The sequence below is a fragment of the Dipodomys ordii genome, unplaced genomic scaffold, assembly GCF_000151885.1.
Source record: "Dipodomys ordii isolate 6190 unplaced genomic scaffold, Dord_2.0 Scaffold147, whole genome shotgun sequence".
Taxonomy (NCBI): Eukaryota; Metazoa; Chordata; class Mammalia; order Rodentia; family Heteromyidae; genus Dipodomys; species Dipodomys ordii.
In genome coordinates, this window is record NW_012267363.1 from 886474 (window position 1) to 902587 (window position 16114).

The 16114-nt window shown below is 45.2% G+C and overlaps 2 protein-coding genes and 1 pseudogene across 2 annotated transcripts in view; 1 reads left to right on the top strand and 2 right to left on the bottom strand.

The window, feature by feature from the left end:
- The window catches only part of Dbf4b (DBF4 zinc finger B), a 51454-nt gene extending 42995 nt beyond the window's left edge, over positions 1-8459 (bottom strand). Inside the window, exons 1-2 of the mRNA XM_013031935.1 lie at positions 8309-8459; positions 7977-8039 (exon numbers count right to left, since the gene is read on the bottom strand). Of these exons, the coding sequence (XP_012887389.1) occupies positions 7977-8010 (34 nt within the window). The 5' untranslated portion in view covers positions 8011-8039; positions 8309-8459. The remainder of the gene's footprint in view (positions 1-7976; positions 8040-8308) is intronic.
- Positions 4577-5241, bottom strand: LOC105997540 (annotated as a pseudogene).
- A 3511-nt stretch (positions 8460-11970) lies between the features above and the next one.
- Ccdc43 (coiled-coil domain containing 43) overlaps positions 11971-16114 on the top strand; it is a 16628-nt gene continuing 12484 nt past the window's right edge. Inside the window, exon 1 of the mRNA XM_013031980.1 lies at positions 11971-12180. Coding sequence (XP_012887434.1) covers positions 11977-12180 — 204 coding nt within the window. The 5' untranslated portion in view covers positions 11971-11976. The remainder of the gene's footprint in view (positions 12181-16114) is intronic.

Consider the following 16114-nt stretch of genomic DNA (forward strand, 5'->3'; position numbering starts at 1 on the left):
TTTTTTTTTGGTCGGTCATTGGGCTTGAACTCTGGGCCAGGGCGCTGTCCCTCAGCTCTTCAGCTCAAGGCCAGCGCTCTACCACTTGAGCTACAGCGCCACTTCCGGTTTTCTGGTGGTTTATTGGAGATAGGAGTCTCACGGTCGATCCTGCCCAGGCTGGCTTTGAACCGCGATCCTCAGATCTCAGCCTCCTGAGTAGCTAGGATTACAGGCTTGAGCCACCAGCGCCCGGCTCTAAGAGACTCTTACCTACAATTTTTACCACCAAAAAGTTGGAAAAGGAGATGTGGCTCAAGTGTACAGTACCAGCCATGAGCACAAAAACTAAGGGACAGCACCCAGGCTCTGAGAGCAAGTTACAGTACCAGAACAAAAATAAATAAATTGACAAATAACCAGTAAGAACCCCCTTCCAAAAACAAAACAGGGCTGGAGGTTGGCTCAAGGGGTAAAGTGTCTGCCTAGGAAGCACCACGCCTTGACTTAAGTCCAATATTGCCAAAAAAAAAGAAAAAAGAAAACAAATAATGATCTAGACTTCTTAATGTATGTGCAGGAAGAATATAAAAACTTAAGTTCTCGGGACTGGGAATGTGGCTTAGTGGTAGAATGCTTGCTTAGCATGCATGAGGCCCTGGGTTTGATTCCTTGGTACCACATAAAAATAATGAATAAAATTAATTAAAAAAAAACTTAAGTTCTCATCCCAAAATCTTACTAAGATGATAGAAATAGAACAAAAAGTGGACTAAGACACTGGCAAGAAGACAGAAACAAGCAAGAATGTTATAAAAAGGTGGAAGTGGGCTGGGCTCTGGTGGCTCATGCCTGTAATCCTAGCTACTCAGGAGGCTGAGATCTGAGGATCACGGTTCAAAGCCAGCCCAGGAAGGAAAGACCATGAGATCTCCAATAAACTACTAGAAAAATGGAAGTGGTGCTGTAGCTCAAATGGTAGAGCGCTTGCCTTGAGCTCAAGAGCTGAGGGACAGCACCCAGGCCCAGAGTTCAAGCCCTGAGATGGACGGACGGACGGACAGACACGGACACACACACACACACACACACACACACACACACACACACACTGGAAGTCAAGCCCTGAGACGGACACACACACACACACACACACAGTGGAAGTCAAGCCCTGAGACGGACGGACGGACGGACACACACACACACACACAGTGGAAGTCAAGCCCTGAGACGGACGGACGGACGGACACACACACACACACACAGTGGAAGTCAAGCCCTGAGACGGACGGACACACACACACACACACACACACAGACACACACACACACACAGTGGAAGTTGGAAAATAGATGGGTGAGTGAGGAACATCCTAGAGACCAGAAAATGCCAAATCTGAAGCCAACAAGAAGCACCCTATATTGGTTTAAATACAAAATGTCTTCCACAGGCGCATGTGTTGAAGGCTTGGTCCCCAACTGGTGGTTGCTATTTTTGGGAGGTGATGGAGACTTAGGAAATGGGGGCTAGTTAGAGAAAGGAGGTCACTGGGGTATGCCCTGGAAGGATAGATGGATAAACAGCTAGATAGCTAAATAGCTTTGTTCTCCCCCAGGATGTTCTACTTCCCCACAGGCCCAGAAATAAGGCAGCTAACCAACCAAGGCTGTTACTTTCAAAGCTGAGAGCCAAAGTAAATATTTTCTTCTTTTTAGAATTTATTTTATTCAATTTTTTTTGGGGGGTCCAGTCATGGGGCCTGAACTCTGGGCCTGGGCACTGTCCCTCAGTTCTTCAGTTCAAGGCTAGCGCTTTACCACTTGAGCCACAGCACTACTTCCAGCTTTCTCTGCTTATGTGGTGCTGAGGAATCGAACCCAGGGCCTCCGGCATGCAAGGCATGCGCTCTACCACTGAGCCACCTTCCCAGCCCCTTATTCTTTATTTTTATTTTTGCCAGTCCTGGGCTTGAACTCAGGGCCTGGGCATTGACCCCAGCTTCTTTTGCTCAAGGCTAGCATTCTACCACTTAAAACACAACACCAATTACGGCTTTTTCTGTTTATGTAGTACTGAGGAATCAAACCCAGGGCTTCATGCATGATAGGCAAGCACTCTACCACTAAAAGTCACATTCCCAGCCCTCTTTCCTTCTTTAAATTGTTTCTCAGGTATTTGTCACAGCAATAACAAGTCTGATTAAGACACAAACTTGGTTAGAGCCAAAAGATTCTAAAGTCAGAGATTCATGAACTGTTAGAATGCTGACAATCAAGCTTATACGTGCTAGGCAGAAGATCAGAAGACTGTTGTCTAGAGAAATGACCAGTCCAAGACAAAAACAACAAATCAATGCCTAGAGGTTCCTTTCCTACAATGTTGCCAGGACAATCGTGTACAATGAAGTCTATTAGTAGCTGAGTTCCAGTGGCTCATGCCTGTAGTCCTAGCTTCTCAGAAAACTAAGATCTAAAGATTATGGTTCAAAGGCAACTGAGCAGGAAAGTCCATTAACCACCAAAAACCAAAAGAGGAACTGGGGCTTAAGATGTAGAGTGCTAGACTTGAACAAAAATGCTCAGGAACAACACCCAGGTCCTGAGTTTAAACTGGCACAAAAATGAAAGCGGGGTGGGGGTGGGGGGCTAATTTGAGATTCCCTAGCTAGACAGTAACAACTCCAGAAATAGAAAAAAATTCCCCCAACCTAAACAAACAAGTTTTCAAACTGAAAAATCTCTGGCAAGTGGCAGCTCATAGATTTATTTTTTTTCCCCGGTCCTAGGGCTTGAACTGTGGGCCTGGGAGCTGTCCCTGAGCTTTTCAACTCAAGGTGAGCACTCTGCCACTTGAGCCACTTCCGGTTTTCTGTGGTTAATTGGAGATGAGTCTCAAGGAATTTCCTGCCCGGGCTGGCTTTGAACCCTGATCCTGAGATCTCAGACTCCTGAGTAGCTAGGATTACAGGCGTGAGCCACCAGCCCCAGGATAGATTTTTTTTTAAGTCTTCCATTGGGGCACAGAAAAGGAGGGAGGAAGGGGTAAACAAATACAAACAAGCTATTCAGTATATGTGGCAAATAATCTATGTAACTGTGGGCATGGGTGGGAGGGGGAAACTGGAAGAAAGCAAAGGAAGAGCATAATATTGTTAAATAAAATAAAAATGTACTCATTATCTGAGTTATGAAATGGTAACCCCTCTGTATAGCACCTTGATAATATTATTTAAAATTTGTTAAATGTTTCTACTTCAATTTTTAAAAAAAAACACAGTATGTCCAACATCATCTATCATTAGGAGAAATTCAAACTAGATACAACTTAGAAACAGTTACAAAATAAAGGAGGCTAAGGAGATACGATCCACAATGATAAGGATCCAAATATAATCAAGACAAGCCAGTCTTTATTTTATTCTGTATTTATAGATGAAGAGGTCTCACTGTGTTGCCCAGGATGGACTCAAAACACTTCTAAGGACATGCCACAAACCCCAGCAAGACAAGAGTCAAATATGCTTGCCAGGAGCTGGGAAGGTGGCTCAGTGGTAGAGTGCTTGCCTTGCATGCATGAAACCCTGGGTTTGATTTCTCAGCACCACATAAGCAGAAAAAGCTAGAAGTGGTGCTGAGGCTCAGGTGGTACAGCACTAGCCTTGAGCTAAAGAGCTGAGGGACAGCGCCCAAGCCCAGAGTTCAGTCCCTACGACCAAAAAAAAAAAAAAAGCTTGCCTACTGCTGACATACATTTTACAATCTTATAGATGAAGCAAAATACATAACTTTAACCAGATGTTGAAATGGTTAGGATTAGAATCAAAGGACAAATACTTTAGGAAAAACAATCAGAATAGTAAAGATCTCAAGTTTTTGTTTTTTTGGTGTAGGTCCTGGGGCTTGAACTCAGACCTGGACACCGTCTGAGCTCAAAGAACTACAATGTCAGTTCCAGCTTTTTCAGAGTAGTTTATTGGAGATAAGAGTTTTATGGACTTTCCTGGTCAGGCTGGCTATGAACCATGATCCTCTGATCTCAGCCTCCTGAGTAGCTAGGATTATGCCACTTTAGAAACTAGAAGAGGGGCTGGGAAGGTGGCTCAGTGGTAGAGCCTTGCATGCCTGAGGCCCTGGGTTCGATTCCTCAGCACCACATAAGCAAAAAGAAAAAAGCTGGAAGAGATGGTGAGGCTCAAGTGGTAGTGCTAGCCTTGAGCTGAAGAGCTGAGGGACAGTGCCCAGGCCCAGAGTTCAGGCCCCACGACCGGACCCAAAAAAAAAAAAAAATAGAAACTAGAAGAAAAAATCTCTGACATATTAGTCACGTTTCTACACAGCTGAAACTACAACACACACACACACACACACACACACACACACACACACACACGTATAGAAAACTTACACAAAGACTAACCCATCTCCTAGAAAGCCAGTCAAATGGACTTGAAGACCTCACTAAATATAAGAGTGAATGGGAAGCAAAGAAAAATTTTCCCCTGGGGCATAAATAGAAACCAATCTGTGTAATCAAAAAGCTATTTTTCTTCATAATTTAAGCGCCTGCTTCCAGTCTGGGCTCAGAAAAAGATCCTAGTCACTTAAACTGGTCGTCAGTCAGAGACCCCTTCATTTTCGCTTTCTTGGCTTCCAGTTCAGCCAGCTCTGGCAGCCGCTTCTTACTCATACCTTGGCACTCCCACTGTTTTTCAATTACTTGGCATTTTGTGACTAGGAGTCAGCAACTTCCCTAGCCTCAATCACTTCTTCCTCTTCATCAATGGAAGACATGATAACAGAGTTGAACTTTTGTCTTTAGTCCTCTTGGTTATCATCACTTTCTTAGGAGGCTCTTGTTTCTGAGTGTATATGTTCTTTTTCCCAAAACCCTGACCAAACTTTACTATACTGCCCCATCCACAATGAGGGTCACAGAAGCCCTCTTCAGTTGGGACTGGTAGAAGAGTGGTAGTTCACACTTTGAACACTTTTTACTGTACTGTCATTCAATGCCTTCAGGTCTCAGAAGGTATGTAGTCTCCTCATCCTCTGTGTTATAAAACGTGTGGGCATGTTTGGCAGCATCAATCACATAAGATCAGTCCTGTGGCCTCATAAGAAATTTCTCTAACTGATAATTGAGCACCAGGACCATCTGGCCACACAAACAGCAGTAGACATGGAAGGGCTTCTCGCCATCATCATTTTCCTCTCAGTCCCAGTGTCAGAGCAGGTGATGGACCAGGACACTACTTTTGGCATGGTTCAGAGGAGCTAACAGAAAACTCTACCATAACAATAAAATTATCCAAAAAAAAAAAATATCTCAGGCTGGGAAGGTGGCTCAGTGGTAGAGTGCTTGCTTTGCATGCATGAGGCCCTAGGCTCGATTCCTCAGCACCACATAAGCAGAAAAATCCAGAAGTGCTAGAGCGCTAGCCTTGAGATGAAGAGCTGAGGGACAGTGCCAAGGCCGAGTTCAGGCCCCACAAGTGACCACCCGCCCCCCCCCCAAGAAAAACTCCCTCATTAAGGAGCATTATTATGGAATTCCAGAACAGGTAAGATAAGGAGTTTTCACTTTCATTGTGGGCAAAGGACATCAGGTAATCGAAAAGCCCTCTTAAACAAAATATCTAGGCCAGGTGCCAGTGGCTTAGGCCAGTAATCCTAGCTACTCAGGAAGCTGAAATCTGAGGATCTCAGATGGAAACCAGCTCAAGGAAAAAAGTCTGTGTGTTTCTTACTACAAATTAACCTGCAAAAAACTAGAAGTGGAGTTATGGGTCAAAGAGTGCCAGCCTTGAGCAAAAAGCCAAACGGCAGCAGAAGATCTAGAGTTTCAAGCCCCAAGACAGGTACACACACACACACAAAATACTGGCTAAACACAAATCCTACCTAACTGCTGGGCCTACAAGATAAACAAATAAGTAGATTCCACAAATGCCAAAAATGAAAAACAAAACCACAGTGGTGAGTGTGCAAACACTGACTGGCTTTGCGGGTTTTTTTTTTTTTTTAAAGCAGTGTTTGCAAAGAGAGGAGATGAGCACAGGCAATATAGTCTTTGTGCTGGCCTGAAGCCAGAAGTGAGAGCCTAGGAGAAGAGTAAAGCAGACAACAATCCATGCCACAAAAGAGAGAAGGAATAGACTGTTTTTCATCCTAGGCTCTACATCAAAGTCTTCCTTGAGAATTCAAAACCTCAGGCCTCTGCAAAATTTTCGAATTTAAATTCATACAAACTAGGCATATGCCTGTGACTCAGCTATTTGAGAGGCGGAGGCAGGAGGTTCACTTGAATCTGGGATTACAGGGCCATCCTGAACACCATAGTAAGGCCTTGTCTCAAAAAAAAAAAAATAGGGGGGCTGGGAAGGTAGCTCACGCATGCTTTGCATGCATGAGGCCCTGGGTTCGATTCCTCAGCACCACATAAGCAAAAAGAAAAAAGCTGGAAGTGGTGCTGTGGCTCAAGTGGTAGGGTGCTAGCCTTGAGCTGAAGAGCTGAGGGACAGTGCCCAGGTCAGGCCCCATGACTGGACCAAAAAAAAAAAAAAAATAGGGTGATAGAAATAAAAATTACAGGGCTGGGAAGGTGGCTCAGTGGTAGAGCGCTTGCCTTGCATGCTTGAGGCCCTGGGTTTGATTCCTCAGCACCACATAAGCAAAAAGAAAAAAGCGGGAAGTGGCGCTGTGGCTCAAGTGGTAGAGCGCTAGCCTTGAGCTGAAGAGCTGAGGGACAGCGCCCAGGCCCAGAGTTCAGGCCCCATGACAGGACCCCCCCAAAAAAAAAGAAATAAAAATTACATTGGTAAGTTAAAAAGTAGTGTCGATGCAACTGGATAGACAAAGCAAATACCCAAAATGCTACAGAGAGGGGGAAAAAAAGGAAAAAAGCTATTTAATAAGCTGTGGTTGGATGTTTGCTTCAGCCAAGGATTAAAAATAAAGAAATGGTTGTATCTAATGAGTGGAAAACAGAGCTTGAGAGAGGAGGGATCAGACCTGTTTCTGTGATAGACTTTGGCCCTTTACACTATATATGCAGAAAAGTAGATAAAAACCTTTAATTTATTTTATTTTATTTTTTTGTCAGTTATGGGGCCTGAACTCTGGGCCTGGATGCTGTCCCTCAGCTCTTCAGCTCAAGGCTAGTGCTCTAGCACTTGAGTCACAGCACTACTTCCGGCTTTTTCTGCTTATGTGGTGCTAACGAATCAAACCCAGGACCTCATGCATGCAAGGCAAGCACTCTACTACTGAGCCACCTTCCCAGACCCAAAAACCCTCTAAATTTTACATGTAACGATGTTGGTGATTTTTCCCTCTAGTGCTGGGGAATGAACTCAAAGCTTCCTTGATGATGGCTACCCAAATGCTATACCTGATCTACATTTCCAGCATCTGCTGTTTGCATGAAAAAACAAAAACAAAACCTGTATTCTTTTTGCTGTGTTGAATTTTAATATGAAGACGAAATAAAGATAATTCATGCCCTCAAGCTTTAGCTCACCGAAAAGCTCCCCGACAATATTCTGCAGAAAGCTCTCCAGCACAAGAGAGAAATGTATAAGTAAGTAACCACATATGAAAAGAACAAACAAATATAACATGGATGATGGTAAAAGACACAGGGGTACAGAGGGAAGTGATACATAGCGCTCGCCTGGAGATGAAGAGCTGAGGGACAACACCCAGGCCGATCGGGTTCAAGCCCCAGGACCGACAAAAAACAAACAAACAAAAACCCCACGAATATACATGCAATGAATAAGTAATTCCATACTGACTTTGCATCTGTCCGTTAATCTCCTTCATAATAATTGGTCTTTTACCACAAATTCCTAAATAATCTCCCTAAATTCCTAAATATATCTCCCCCAATAGCCCCCCCAAAAAAATAAACCCCCCACAAAAACCCACTAAATAACTAGCAAACTGCAACAGGGCTCAAATGTTCACATCCCTAGCTTTGACCTGTGGTTACCCACCTTGATCTGGAGCTCTGAGCTTACTCTCGGCCATGGAACTCTCCCGTGTGCGGTACACGCAGCCTGGAAAAGGACAGAACAGCAGCTCAACCGCCAACCCCTCGGTCCACGCACCTCCCCTCCTATGCCCCCCACCTCCAGGTAATTTCCCAATGCGGTTCCGGAACCTCGTCCTTTCCTCAGCCATCATCTCTAATCCCGCGCCCTCGACTCCAGCAACTCCTCCTCGGTTCCGCCATCGTCCTCGGCTTCTTCAACTCGGATCCTCCGACCACAATGCAACCCGGGCCTAGGGACCCCGTAACGCTTTATCCCCTTCCCGGCATCCGTACCCTATCTTGGCTCACTCTTCAAATCCCAGGTCTTTCCCGGCTGCCGTACTCCTTCCTCCAGTACTTCGTACTGTGTTCCCGGGCTTCAAGTGTTCTTTGACATTCTAGAATCTCGCCGGTCCACGCTCAGCCACGGCAGCAGGCCAGCGAGCGTCCCCCACCGCGGGTTCGGTTTAAATTTCCTGGCAGCTCCGCCCCTGAAAGAATGTAGCAAACGCGAGATTTGCCCTACGGTGTCCCTAGAAGGACAAACTAGTTCCAAGTGTTCTTTCCACTGCCGCGCTCCCTCTGGCCTTCTGTCCCGCCTTCTCCACATCTCTCCGCTTCTCATTGGCTGAAGGGCTGGGTGTCTTCACGACCGACCACTGAGAACTCGAGTCTTCCTTTTTGTGACTTTAAAGCGAGCTTTGCTATTCGAACAATAAATAAATAAATTACAAGGTAATAAGGTTTCGCTTGCACGGTATTTCATCTTCACATGGGTTCTCCTCCCTTTCTCTCCTCTTAGCCAAAGTTCTCCAAAGACGTGTCATCCATCATTTTCCAACTTTTCTAATTACACATTCATCTTCATCTTTCTACTTAAGCTGTACTTGTCCAGGTGAACAGTGACTTCCACGTTCCCAAATACTGTGGTCACACCGCGATCTATCTTCAGCCTGTCCAACTTCTAGACGTGGAACAGACTACTCCCTTCTTGAAACGCTGCCTCCTCTTTGTTCCAATGAAGCATTAGGAGTTTCATCCAATGGCTCCTCCACTGTTTCCCTTTGTTGCATTCAAGCCATTATTCCTTAGACTTACTGGAATCTTTAGTTTTTAGTCCTCCTTATCCCCCTAGGAGTGTCCAATTCAGCTCTAAGCTGAAGCCTTCAAAATCGATTGATTTTTGCGGTACTGGGACTTGAACTCAGACTTTGTGCTCACCAGGTGGGCATTCTACTGGAACCATGCTTCCAGCCTGTCCCAGAATTTCTATTTCTGATTCCCCCACCTCCACACAATCTTCAGACTTAGAACCAATGTCAATGGACATTTCAATTTGTATATCTAATGGACACTTAAAACTTAACATAGTCAAAACTGACCATTCATTCCACCAGCTCTAAAAAGAAATTTAAAAAAACCACCCATCTGTTTTCCAAGTCTATTCCATCTCAGTAAATCACTCAAACCCCCAAACCTAGAAAGTTATCTTTCAGTATTTTTTTTTCTTTCCTTTTTTTTTTTTTTTTTGCTGAGGGCCAAAATGTGACCTCACAGTGTGGAGCAGTCACTCAGCTTCACAACTGGTAATCTATCATTTGAGCCCCACCCCCAGTCTGAATTTTACTATTTATATATTTATTATTTATTTTACCAGTCATGTGGCTTGTCCCTGAGCTCTTTACTTTGAGCCACAGTGCCATTTCCAGCTTTCTGATGGTTAATTGGAGATAAGAGTCTCAGAGACTGGCTTTTAACTACAATCTTCATATCTAGGATATGAAGGATATCTAGGATTACAAGCATAAGCCACTAGCACTTGGCTGGAATTTTACTATTTAATTGGAGATAAGAATCTCTTGGACTATTTTTACTTGGGCCTCATATCTTAGTAGCTAGGACAGGTTTGAGCTACCTATACTGGCAACAGTACTCATTTCAGGGCCTGGTTGCTGTCCCTGATTTTCTCTTACTCAAGGCTAGCACTCTACCACTTGAGCCACAGGGCCACTTTTGGCATTTTTTGAGTGGTTTATTGGTGAGAAGAGCCTCATAGATGTTCCTATCTGGGCTGAACTCAATTCTGAGTCTCCTGAGTAGCTAGGATTACAGGTATGAACCACTAGTGCCCAGCTTTCAATGGTACTTTTTCTTAAACCCTCTTTCCACCCCAAGAACAAACCCTACTAGTCATGACCCGAAGTACATCCTCAAATTAGACCATTTCTACTACCCTTATTCTTTTTTTTTTTTTTTTGCCAGTCATGGTACCTGAACCCTGGGCCTGGGCGCTGTCCCTCAGCTCTTCAGCTCAAGGCTAGTGCTCTACCCCTTGAGCCACAGCACCACTTCCAGCTTTTTCTGCTTATGTGGTGCTGAGGAATCGAACCCAGTGCCTCATGCATGCAAGGCAAGCGCTCTACCACTGAGCCACCTTCCCAGCCCTCTACTACCCTTATTCTATCATTTCCTCCTCCTCTTCCTCCTCTTCCTCCTCCGCCTCCTCCTCCTTTTCTTCCTCCTTCCTCTTCATTATTGTATAGTTGTATAAAGAGCTTACAATTCCATATGTCAAGTTTCCACTATCATTTCTTTTTTTTTTGTTTTTTTTTTGGGTCCGGTCGTGGGGCCTGAACTCTAGGCCTGGGTGCTGTCCCTCAGTTCTTCAGCTCAAGGCTAGTGCTCTACCACTTGAGCCACAGTACCACTTCTGGCTTTTTTCTTTTTGCTTATGTGGTGCTGAGGAATCGAACCCAGGGTCTCAGGCATGCAAGGCAAGCGCTCTACTACTGAGCCACCTTCCCAGCCCTCCACTATCATTTCTTGACTAAAGTACTTCAGTTGGTTCCTAACATTACTTCTTCTCTTTAGTAGGTTCCTATCTCTCTCCTACAATCCAAAATTTTTTTTAAGATAATGCACTGTTTCAATATATAGCCTGAGATAGCTTCAAACTGAGATAGCTTCCTGGCTAATTCTCCTGAATGTTGGAATTACAGGTGTGCACTATCATTCTCCACCAGAATATATAAACACCATGACAGAAGTGTATATATAGCACACAGACTTTGTATCCCTTCCAATGGGGCCTCAGTCTGCAGTAAAGTTATACATCCCAGCTCTGATGTCCTAATAAAACTATATCTAGATTTTTCATCTCGCCCACTTAACAAAGGAAAACTCAAACTAATGAATTTGCCAATTGGGAGACACAGAAAAAGAAAGACACAAACTGAAAGGCTATTAAAGGATTCTAGGACATCCTTCAATTCGTAGCCTAATTTAAAACTTAAAGCCTGAGATGGTGGCTCACACTTATAATAAAAGCTGCTTCTGAGGCAGAGATCATATACTCATAGTTTGAAGCCGGTCCTCCCCAAAGCAAACATGTTCCCAAATGCCCACACCTCTTCTTACCAGTGTGTTGCATTCTGGAAGAGACCCTCCCAGAGGCTTCAGGGAACATAGAGGGGCAAAACCTTCACACATCCCTTCCTCCCTTTCCCTCCCTCCCCCTGGCTGTCTCTCTCTTCCCCCTTCCTCTCTCTCCCTACCCCCCTCTCATTGTGATAATTCCACATGTGCATATAGTGTACCCCTATCAAATTTACCAACCTTTTTTTCTTCATAAGTTGGTTATCTCAGGTTTATTACAGGGATGGAACACAATCATTAAATGTTGACAGTGATTGGTTACACAGCAACGGATAAATATGCACACAAAAATTTCATTTGGGATTCTCAATTTTTTTAAATTTTTAAATGAAAAAGGGCCTGAAACCAAAACTTTCCCATTTGCTACCCTAGCCCACCAGGACTCCAACAAAACTCAGATCAAAAGCTCGGCGCTCCGGCGCGGGGGCGTGGCCGCCCTCTCCAGGCCTGCGCAGTGGGCCTGCGCAGCACGGCCCGTCAGGCACTGCGGTAGGCGCCCCGGGCGCTGGCAGGACCCTGGCCCCAAGATGGCAGCGCCCAGCGAAGCGGCCGTGGCAGCCTTCGGAGAAGGCGATAGAGGGGGCGGGGGTTTTAGATCGTGGCTGGACGGACGTTTGGAGGCGCTGGGAGTGGACCAAGCAGTTTACGGCGCCTACATCCTTGGTGTCCTGAAAGAAGAAGAGGAGGAAGAGAAACTGGATGCTCTGCAGGGCATCCTCTCTGCGTTTCTGGTAAGTAGCCCGCACACATTCCTCCAGCCTTCGACGGCGTCTGAGAACCTCCGGCAGCGTTAGCGTCTCCCTTTCCGTGCCTGGAGTCCCGGAGCCTTAGTGGGCGTGCTTGGGAGGAGTGTACCCTTTCTCCGACCTCCCCCCGCCGCCGCCCCCAGCCGGGTTTCTTGCAGCTTGATGGTGGCAGGTGTCTTGGGAGGAATGGCTTTCCCCTATTCCGGGGAGCCAGGCCTTTGCGGATGCCTGGGGGTGGTGCACTCTCCATGAGTTTTATCATAAACGTCTGACACCTCATTCTAATCCCATCCGCTCACTACGTGCGCACGCAGGAATAACATGCTCTTGGGATGTCCGCCCCGGTCAGAGGCAGTGACCCGGTCTGTCCTATGAGAAAATCCCGATGGAAGTTCCTTCTTGGTTCCTATTTCGGAAGTAAGGAGAGGGATGAGGGGTGGAGGCGTCCCCACATGCTAAGCTGATGGTAAAGGTCTTTTTACGGTGGGCGCAACTGTACCAAATGTGCTTGATTTTTTTTTTTACAGTAATTGGGAATTTAATATTGGGCTGATGATGGCAGAGGAACTGTCTAGCAAACACGAGCCTGTTTAGCAAGAATGAGGCCCTGAATTCAAACCTTACTGTTGAAAAAAAAAAAAGGAAAAAGAAATTTTGTAATCATTAGTATGAGAGGGTGATGATGGGAGACAGGAAGACAAATCCGGTTTTTATTCTTTTAGAAGCAGAATCTTTAACTCAGAAATGTGTATTACAAATTGTATTTTTGTAGTTAGTGGCCAAGCTGCTCACTTTTCCAATGCACCTGTAACACACACACAATTAGATTGGTTACTGGGGTGCTGTAAGGTAACTCTGCCAGTGAGAAACAGAAGCCACATTTTGAGAGGTCAAATTGGGAGTCTTTATTATTGGAGAGCCAGCATCTACGTCTGCAGGTGGATTCCTGTCTCAAAGACTGCAGTCCAGTACAGAGGTAGCACAGAGCTTTTTTTCTTTTTTCTTTTTTTTCTTTTTGGGTCCAGTTGTGGACCTGAAGTCTGGGCCTGGGCGCTGACCCTCAGCTCTTCAGCTCAAGGCTAGCACTCTACCACTTGAGCCACAGCGCCACTTCCAGCTTTGTTTCTGCTTATGTGGTGCTGAGGAATCGAATCCAGGGCCTCATGCATAGAAGGCAAGCGCTTTACCACTGAGCCACCTTCCCAGCCCAGCAGAGCTTTTTAAAGACAAAAACCACATGTTTGGGTGGAGCACCCAAACCCAGCAAAAGCAGACCTTATATGGGAAGTAGCTCAGTTACCAGCAGACCTTTCCGACTAGGGGAGTAGCTTAGGGGTCAGCTTAAACTTTCATTATAGGGGCTTATGCCTCCAACCTTTCATATAGGGAGATAGCCTCAGAGGCAAGCTAATCAAACCATTAAGGGAGCAAAAGCTCTCCTAAGGCTAAAGAACTGGATACCTGCAATTCAGTGAATGGCCTCTCTCACCTGTAGGCTTTTCAAAACTGAGTGGAAAGCCCCCTCCACCCAGCAAGGCACCAGGATGGCTGTGAGAAGTTACTTAAACTCAGCTTCATTACTTTTTTTTTTTCCAATCCTGGGGCTTGAACTCAGGGCCTGGGCACTGTCCCTGAGCTTCTTTTGCCCAAAGCTAGCACTCTACCACTTGAACCACAGTGCCACTTCTGGCTTTTTTTGTTTATGTGGTATTGAGGAATTGAACGCTGGCCTTCATGCATGCTAGGCAAATACTCTACCATTAAGCCACATTCCCAGCCCTTCATAGGCACTTCCTATGGCTATCCAACAAGTTTTTTGAATTATTTTAATTTTTTCTGTTGTGGGGCTTGAACTCAGGGCCTGGGTACTGTCCCTGAGCTTCTTTTGCCTAAAGCTAGCACTCTACCACTTGAACCACAGCACCACTTCTGGCTTTTTTTGTTTATGTGGTATTGAGGAATTGAACGCTGGGCTTCATGCATGCTAGGCAAATACTCTACCAGTAAGCCACATTCTCAGCCCTTCATAGGCACTTCCTATGGCTATCCAACAAGTTTTTTGAATTATTTTAATTTTTTCTGTTGTGGGGCTTGAACTTGTGCCTGGGTGCTATCCCTGAGCTCTTTTGTGCAAAGCTAGCACTCTATCATTTTGAGCCATAGCACCATTTCTGATTTTCTGGTGGTTAATTGGAGATGAATCTCATGGACTTTCCTGCCTAGGTTTGGCTTTAAACCTCAGTTCTCAGGTCTCAGCCTCCTGAGAGGATTACAGGCATGAACCACCAGCTTTCAGTTACAAATTCCTTTTAAATGCAAGCTCAAAAATAAGCCGGGCGCCAGTGGCTCACGCCTGTAATCCTAGCTACTCAGGAGGCTGAGATCTGAGGATCGAGGTTCAAAGCCAGCCTGGGCAGGAAAAACCGTGAGACTCCTATCTCCAATAAACCACTAGAGAAAACGGAAGTGGCGCTGTAGCTCAAGCGGTAGAGCGCTCATCTTGAGCTGAAGAGCTGAGGGACAGCGTCCAGGCCGAGTTCAAGCCCCACAACCAGCCAAAAAAAAAAAAAATTTTCCTTGCATCCTTACTAGATACTATACAAACGAGTTGTTTCTGTGTTTGTGATATAGAGATCTTGGAAACTACATTGGTGATGTGAAAATTGCCAGGCTATCAAAGACTATCTTTTAACATCTGTCGCAATGAATGGGTTTGGAGAATGGGTTCATTATCATTAAAATCAATTTTCAGCAGCTATTAAAGAGAAAAGGCAAGATGAGCAGATATGAATATACATACTTTGTAGAGAGGTAGAAGGTAGAATGGACATTTTCAAAATCAAAAGCATTTTGTGTATGTAGGGGCAGATGCTAGTAAAATACACTTGGTGGAAATGCAGTTCATTGATTTCGGTACATGCTGTAACGTAACACTAGTGCAGCTGTCTCAAATGCCTTTGGCAAGAACCTCAACGCTTGCTCAGGCAGGATTGGCCTATAAATGGGCAAGTTTGATACAGCTTGTGAGAAATTGTTGAAGTTCAGAGGAAATACAAAACAATGGAATTAGTTTTTCTCTTGGACCCTACTATCGGAAATTATATAGGAAGAAATTTCAAGTAAGAGACAAGGAATGTCTCTGAGCCTTGGCGCTGTCCCTCAGCTCTTCAGCTCAAGGCGAGCGCTCTACCACTTGAGCCACAGCACCACTTCCAGTTTTCTAGTGGTATTGGAGATAAGAGTCTCACAGACTTTCCTGCCCAGGCTAGCTTTGAACCACGATCCTCAGATCTCAGCCTCCTGAGTAGCTAGGATTACAGGTGTGAGCCACCAGCGCCCGGCATTCCATAAAACTTTAAAAAAAGTTGTTGAAATAGTATTCCAGAACAGTCCTTTTTTTTTTGTTTTGTTTTGTTGGTTGTGGGGCCTGAACTCTGGGCCTGGATGCTGTCCCTCAGTTCTTCAGCTCAAGGCTAGCTCTCTACCACTTGAGCCACAGCACCACTTCTGGCTTTTTCTGCTTATGAGGTGCTGAGGAATCGAACCCAGGGTCTTATGCATGCAAGGCAAGCACTCTACCACTGAGCCACCTTCCCAGCCCCAATGCAGAACTTCTTGTTACCAGTTTATAACTAACTATTCCTTTCTATGGTGTTATTATGTAGGGCTATGTGTTTGTGGATGAAGGGAAATGTGTTTGCCAGTCTCTTGTTAGAGAAGGCAATATTATCCAGAAACACATTTGGCTCTATGTATTTGCCTCTTGTTTCATAACCTGCAGAAAACAAAAAATTTTTTTTTTGGGGGGGGGTCCAGTTGTGGGCTTGAACTCTGGGCCTGGGCGCTGTCCCTCAGCTCTTCAGCTCAAGGCTAGCGCTCTACCACTTGAGCCAGAGCGCCACTTCAGGCTTTTTTCTTT